The sequence below is a fragment of the Triticum urartu genome, chromosome 2, assembly GCF_003073215.2.
Source record: "Triticum urartu cultivar G1812 chromosome 2, Tu2.1, whole genome shotgun sequence".
Taxonomy (NCBI): domain Eukaryota; kingdom Viridiplantae; phylum Streptophyta; class Magnoliopsida; order Poales; family Poaceae; genus Triticum; species Triticum urartu.
The window spans coordinates 708,337,723-708,345,172 of record NC_053023.1 but is presented as its reverse complement, the minus strand read 5'-3'; the positions used below and the strand labels follow the sequence as shown (position 1 = coordinate 708,345,172).

The 7,450-nt window shown below is 50.0% G+C and overlaps 1 protein-coding gene across 2 annotated transcripts; it reads left to right on the top strand.

Moving 5' to 3' along the window:
* Positions 1–293: 293 nt before the first annotated feature.
* Positions 294–6,659, top strand: LOC125539966 (plasma membrane ATPase). 2 transcript variants are annotated; one of them, XM_048703520.1, is made up of 15 exons: positions 295–546; positions 1,979–2,098; positions 2,188–2,424; positions 2,829–3,713; positions 3,824–3,928; positions 4,011–4,155; positions 4,243–4,407; positions 4,480–4,718; positions 4,819–4,851; positions 4,930–5,011; positions 5,090–5,250; positions 5,351–5,524; positions 5,601–5,783; positions 5,889–6,076; positions 6,171–6,659. In XM_048703520.1, the coding sequence occupies exons 1-15, from the start codon at positions 505–507 to the stop codon at positions 6,265–6,267; spliced, it is 2,856 nt and encodes a 951-aa protein (XP_048559477.1). In that variant the 5' UTR covers positions 295–504; the 3' UTR covers positions 6,268–6,659. The 2 variants fall into 2 exon arrangements, with proteins under 2 accessions (XP_048559476.1, XP_048559477.1); XM_048703519.1 differs by having other exon boundaries at positions 294–546; positions 4,819–5,011.
* The last annotated feature ends 791 nt before the right edge of the window (positions 6,660–7,450 follow it).

Here is a 7,450-nt window from a genome sequence, read left to right as displayed (position 1 = left end):
CAAATCTTCGGGATATTTCCGCCACCGCCACCGACGCGCGGGCCCCGCGCGCACGTGCCGCTGCCCGTGCCCGCTATCTCTCCGCGAGGCGCCATCCAGGTGCGGCGGGACGGGAGGGAGGGAGGGACGGCCTAACTCGCCGCGGCACGCGAACAGAGAGGGGGGCGGGTTAGGTGAGGGCCCACCTGGCGGCTCGGCGGGGCCCGCAGGCCCGGTTCGGCTCGCCTAGGGCTGCACGGTGTGGCCCGGTGCGGGAGGTGGGTGGGTATAAAGCAGGGGAGGGGCTGCACGGAGAGCTCCCCCATCGCCTCCGGTTTCTCTCCTCCCCACCCACCCACCACCACTCTCCCCCCTCCCTCCCTTCCTTCTCCGGAGCGGAGGAGAGAGCAGCCGCGCGGCCTCCGTGCTGCTGCGTGGTAGAGCCGGGCCTCGGGGTTCGCCTGTGGACTCCGCCTGCTCTCTTCCCGTGCTGGTTCGGCGCCCGACCGCCACCCGCCGCCAGCCATGGGCGGGCTCGAGGAGATCAGGAACGAGGCCGTCGATCTGGTGAGAACCGCTCCCGCTTCCCCCTCCCCTCTCTCTCTCTCTTCCGACGCCCTGTCTCCCGCGGTGATGCTTGGTTCACGCTGTATGTATGCGGCGCTCGTTTCGAACTGCTGTCCCCTGCTGCTTCGATCTCTCGACATATGGGTGGAGAATTGCACCAACTGTGGTAGGATAGATTAATCCGCTGGCCGTTTCACCTGCTGTTCTTCTGCTCTTTTGGGGAATTATTATTACTGGCGGCGAAAGCTTCGGGAGGAATCCGCGTAGCTTTTAATTTTTTCCATTCATCGAAAGTTTAACTGGTTACTTTTTCTGTGAAAACGAAAAGAAATTAAAGGATTTCCTTGAAAGTAAACTTTCCATGTGAAGTCGTATCTCGCCATGTGAGCCTGCTCAGCGGCTCTTCAATGATGGAGAGGGCCAGCTGTCCATGGCCATGTAGCGCAGACACCCCATGTTTCTCCCTCTGATTTGCTCCCGCTGTGCTGCCGCCGCCCCGAAACGTACCGCATGCAGCCCCGCCGCTGTTGTTCGGCGGAGGAATTTTTGGATCCTACCCAGCTGTTTCAGTCTGCCGTATTTAATACGTAAATCTCCTCCTCCGTGGAACGGGATACGAGCACCGAATCTTAGATCTGCGCATAATTTCTTCCCCAGTTTTTATTTCGTCCACAAATAAATGACTACTAAAAATGCTAAGAATAAATGGGGATTTTCGAGCAGCAGTGGTAGTTTTTAGTAGAATTAGTGGGATGGGAGTACGGATTTGGGCTTGAAGTCAAAAGATAGTTAAGCACGGGCCGGACTCCCTGATCACGCGGCGCCGGATTAGTGGCCAACCACCACGAAGCGCGGAGAAATCCGTGCGTTCGAGCCGTTGCCTTTTCGTTTTTCTATCGTTGTTGACCGAAGCGCGCACCCCAATCCAGAAGCGGAGCCGTCGCTCGCTCTCGCTTATCCTATTGTTTTTTCGCCTTCACGCGCGGCAAGGGGTACGCATCTTGGCCGCACGCATCTCGAGGCAGCCTCCTGGGAGCGGTGAGTGCGTACGAGCGCCGGCACGTGGGTCCGTGGGGAAAAGTACGCACCCAACCAGGCGCGTACGGTCCAGGACACCCTGTCCTTGGCCGGCTTGAGCCGTCTGATCGAGATCAGACGGCCGTACGGGTCCCAATCATTGGCCCCACGCCTCCTTGGTTGATAGATGCCCCCTTGGACTCTTCCCTGTTCGGATGTTCTGACCCCAGCTTTGTCTGGTAGAGGCTGGCCGGTGGGGCCCACGACGTGGAAGCTACTGTTCTGTACAACGAGCTGTGTTAGCTGTGTGATTTGTCTGTTCTAGCCGTCGCTGACTGAGTGGGGTCACACCTCAAATCATCGCATGATCTTGGTTCTCATCAATGGTTTGTTTCGCTTGTGTTTATATTTGCAGGAGAACATCCCCATCGAGGAGGTGTTCGAGCAGCTGAAATGCACACGCCAGGGGCTCACCTCCGATGAGGGGGCGCAGCGTGTTGAAATCTTCGGCCTCAACAAGCTCGAAGAGAAGAAGGTGAGCGTCGCTACTTGTTTCTGATGCAAGTTTGGTGCCTGTTTTCTTGCCTCGTCTTAATTGCTACCTTGTGGGGTCTCGATCCGCAGGAGAGCAAAGTCCTCAAGTTCCTGGGATTCATGTGGAACCCGCTCTCCTGGGTCATGGAGATGGCTGCCATCATGGCCATCGCGCTGGCCAACGGTGGTGGGAAGCCCCCGGATTGGCAGGATTTTGTTGGAATCATTGTTCTCCTGGTCATCAACTCCACCATCTCCTTCATTGAAGAGAACAACGCCGGCAACGCAGCTGCTGCGCTCATGGCCAACCTTGCGCCCAAGACAAAGGTGAGCTTGGCACAGAATGCTGTCCTGTTAGGTTGCAATTTTCTTCCATAGTAGAATAGCCATGATATTTTATTGGTCTGCTTCCAATGTACTTTTCTAGTGCCTGCTTTCAACTGTGATATAGAAGTTTAGTTTTGAATGGATCAAATTCCACCATCATGAAAGAAAATTTAAATTGTTTGTTGAACCTGGCTTAGCAATTAAAATTTATTGTACATAAGTACTATAACTGTAATAGTACTTTTGTTCTGCAACTGATAGTCAAGCTCCAGCTTTTTGCCTTAAGCTAGGTACCTTGCAGGCATGTACCATTTGGTGGAAACTTGCTGCATTTATTTTTATTGAGTTGTGTTTGTTTGTTTGCCCATTCTTTTTGTAACATGCATTACTGTTGCTCATTCCAGGTGCTTAGGGATGGTCGATGGGGCGAGCAGGAGGCATCAATCTTGGTTCCTGGTGACATTGTCAGCATCAAGCTCGGTGACATCGTCCCTGCTGATGCTCGTCTCCTCGAGGGTGATCCTTTGAAGATTGATCAGTCTGGACTTACAGGAGAGTCTCTCCCGGTGACCAAGAACCCTGGGGATGAGGTCTTTTCTGGATCAACGTGCAAGCAGGGTGAGATTGAGGCTGTGGTCATTGCCACTGGAGTACACACTTTCTTTGGCAAGGCTGCTCATCTCGTTGACAGCACCAACCAAGTCGGGCACTTCCAGCAGGTCCTCACTGCCATCGGAAACTTCTGCATCGTCTCGATTGCAGTGGGAATTGTCATTGAGATCATCGTCATGTTCCCGATCCAGCGCCGCAAGTACCGTGCCGGTATTGAGAACCTGTTGGTCCTCTTGATCGGTGGTATTCCGATTGCCATGCCTACAGTTTTGTCGGTCACCATGGCTATTGGTTCCCACAAGTTGTCCCAGCAGGGTGCTATCACCAAGAGGATGACTGCCATTGAAGAGTTGGCTGGCATGGATGTGCTTTGCAGTGATAAGACTGGCACACTCACCCTTAACAAGCTCAGTGTTGACAAGAACCTGGTTGAGGTGTTTGCGAAAGGTGTCGACAAAGAACATGTGCTGTTGTTGGCTGCAAGGGCTTCAAGGGTTGAAAACCAGGATGCCATTGATGCTTGCATGGTTGGTATGCTTGCTGATCCTAAGGAGGCAAGAGCTGGCATCAGGGAAGTGCACTTCTTGCCATTCAACCCTACTGACAAGAGGACTGCTCTGACTTACATCGATGCTGAGGGTAACTGGCACCGTGCCAGCAAGGGTGCTCCTGAGCAGGTTGGTAAAACCATAGAAGTGCAGCGATGCTTCATTACATTTTTGACATTTTTGTTAATTGCATTGTTCTTTAATGTGACTAAGGAAGACTTGGTATGAAACTTGAACAGATTATTACCCTCTGCAACTGCAAGGAGGATGTGAAGAGAAAGGTGCACTCTGTGATTGAGAAGTACGCTGAGCGTGGGCTTCGTTCGCTTGCTGTTGCGAGACAGGTACCTTAACTTCTAATACTTCAAATGCTATTTCTGTAGTGGCTGGTGAGTCAATTTCTAATGCCAAGTGAGACTATCACAGGAAGTACCCGAGAAATCCAAGGATTCTCCTGGTGGACCATGGCAATTCATTGGTCTGTTGCCCCTGTTTGACCCCCCAAGGCATGACAGTGCTGAGACCATCCGCAAGGCACTTGTTCTTGGTGTCAACGTCAAGATGATCACAGGTACATACACTGTCATACAAATTTTTGCTTAGAATTTTGCATGTTTGGTGCAAATTTAGCTAAACATAGTTATGTGATTTATTTCAGGTGACCAACTTGCTATTGGAAAGGAGACTGGTAGGAGGCTTGGGATGGGCACAAACATGTATCCTTCTTCTGCATTGCTTGGCCAAAGCAAGGACGGTTCACTTGAGTCACTTCCTGTTGATGAGCTGATTGAGAAGGCTGATGGATTTGCCGGAGTCTTCCCTGGTATGCTCCATTGCATTCTTATCTGTTTGGTTATGCAATGATGCAATTGTTAACTTGGTTTGTGTTATGCAGAGCACAAGTATGAGATTGTGAAGAGGCTGCAAGAGAAGAAGCACATTGTTGGTATGACTGGCGATGGTGTCAATGATGCTCCTGCTCTTAAGAAGGCCGACATTGGTATTGCTGTCGATGATGCTACAGATGCTGCTCGAAGTGCTTCAGACATTGTGCTTACCGAGCCAGGTCTCAGTGTCATTATCAGTGCTGTCCTGACCAGCAGGTGCATTTTCCAGAGGATGAAGAACTACACGGTGAGTTTTTTCTTTCAAAGTTGATAATTAGTAACCTTCTAAACAGATGATCACATCACATTCAGACTCATTGCTCTTTTTCTGTCATGTGTTATGCCAGATCTATGCAGTTTCCATCACCATCCGTATTGTGGTAAGTACCTCAAAGATATTTCTGCCCACCGAAACGCACTTCATATTTCTCCAAATTAATATCACTTCCATTTTGCAGCTTGGCTTTATGCTTATTGCCCTGATCTGGAAATTTGATTTCGCTCCCTTCATGGTCCTTATCATTGCCATTCTCAATGATGGTATGTACTCTTTTGTTGCCCATTAGTAGCCAATGCTCATGTCAGCATAACTTCTCACATTTATATGAAAAATTGCAGGTACTATCATGACAATATCCAAGGACAGAGTTAAGCCATCTCCCTTGCCCGACAGCTGGAAGCTCAATGAAATCTTCGCCACTGGTGTTGTGCTGGGAACCTACCTTGCTCTGGTGACTGTCGTCTTCTTCTGGCTCATCCACAAGACAGACTTCTTCACTGTGAGTTTTCAAATTTCTTTGAAAAACATCAATATATCTTTGCATTAAAACTGCTGGTAGGAAAATATCAGTGGGTTCTCACTTAAATTTCTTTGCGCAGAACAAATTCGGTGTCGAGTCAATCAGGAACACCGAATTTAAGGAGATGTCTGCACTGTACCTCCAAGTCAGTATTGTGAGCCAGGCTCTTATCTTTGTGACTCGTTCCCGTAGCTGGTCCTTTGTTGAGCGCCCAGGTTTCCTCTTGGTTACCGCCTTCCTCCTCGCACAATTGGTACGTGAACAACAGTTTATCAGCAAAGTAACAAATTCAGGACAATCCAATCCTTAGCTGAACCTTCTCGATGCAGGTTGCAACACTCATCGCTGTCTATGCCAACTGGGACTTCGCAAGGATCAAGGGAATCGGGTGGGGCTGGGCTGGTGTTATCTGGCTGTTCAGCATTGTGTTCTACTTCCCACTCGACATTTTCAAGTTCTTCATCCGATTTGTGCTGAGTGGAAGGGCCTGGGACAACCTCCTGCAGAACAAGGTACTAAGTCGAACCATATCTCTCTGTCAGCACCTTTATGTTTAGGTACACATATGGGGTTTACCTTCTCGAGCAAATGATGACCCTCTGATCCTTGTTGTGCAGACTGCTTTCACCACCAAAGAGAACTACGGCAAAGGGGAGAGGGAAGCACAATGGGCTACCGCACAGAGAACACTCCATGGCCTTCAAGCACCGGAGCCGGCCTCCCACACACTGTTCAACGACAAGAGCAGCTACCGTGAGCTCTCTGAGATCGCTGAGCAAGCAAAGAGAAGAGCTGAGATTGCAAGGTATATTATGTTTCCACTTCCAAATTGCTAATAGATCAGACAGAGACAGGCTAGTCGTTGATCGCTAATGCCCTTTCCTGTTGATTATGTGCAGGTTGAGGGAGCTCAACACACTCAAGGGCCACGTTGAATCCGTGGTGAAGCTCAAGGGCCTTGACATCGACACCATCAACCAGAACTACACCGTGTGAGGAAATTGGACATTGAACCAACAAACATGACATCCGTATTGGAGCTAGATTGGAATGGAGCTCCGCTTTAAGATTTTTCCGGTGAATGAATGAAACAAACATGGCTGATCTGACCAGCCCCTAGTTGTAAAGTGCTACCAAATATATGGTTTCGGTTGTCCGTCTTCTAGAGAGGTTTTAATGTTCTAGTGGAGTTATACCGTGTTTGGAGCACGGCGTGGTTGTAATCGTTTTCGCGTTTTACCCAGTTTCCCCTAACTAGTCGGTGATCTTGCGGAAGCAAGACGAGAAATAATCACTGCAAATTTTCTGCCACATGCTTGCTATCCCATCCCATGGGTTTATACAAAGACAATTCTCGTCTATAAATATCATAGCTTCTTTTTCTGCAATGGAGTTTCAAAGTGTTTTTCATACCGCACCAGGAGTACATATTTACAATATTTGCTATCATTGCCAGTGGACTGGCTCCTGTGCAGCATAGTTTGGCATGAACTTACGGTTGGAATGTTCATGTAGTTAGCCACACATTTGAGTGAATGGTGAGCACGTAGTTGAAGAAAAACCGAGAGATCTGCTATAGTTGTGTAAGGTAGCTGGTTATGGACACCACGTTAGTTGAAGAAATCCAAACGAATTAGGCAGCAGTATTCTGTACGCCAGACGAGGACAGCGGTACGAATTCCATCCACCTCATCCCCGAACAAAGCGGGCGGAAAGCGAGGTGTAGATAAAATTGTTCCTTGCAAGGAGAGGTAGCCGCCGTGCCGTCATCCTCAGAAAATGCTTGGAAGCAATAATACCGGCTATTCTTCCACGCACGAAGAGAAAGCTCCTCTTCCTGCCCTCCGCCACACAATACAGTACTCTCTACATCCCAAAGGACGAGAATCTTTCCGAGGACGAATCCGACCCACCACCACTTCGCAAAGAGAGATAGGGTCGAACCTGTTCACTGCACCCCACGGTCGCCGTTGCATTCCACCCTTTCGTTTTCTTTCCCCGCTCGCTGCTTTCGGAACCGGATCCAAAGTCCGATCGCCGTACCCGCACGACGTCTACTGAAGAGCATGCGCATACACCGGCCGGCGCCGGCTGAGAAGCAGCGTCCACCGAGCCGTAGTCCTGGGTCTTCAGACTTTCTTTCAGAGACCGCGGCGCACGCGTGGAGCAGCAGAGCATG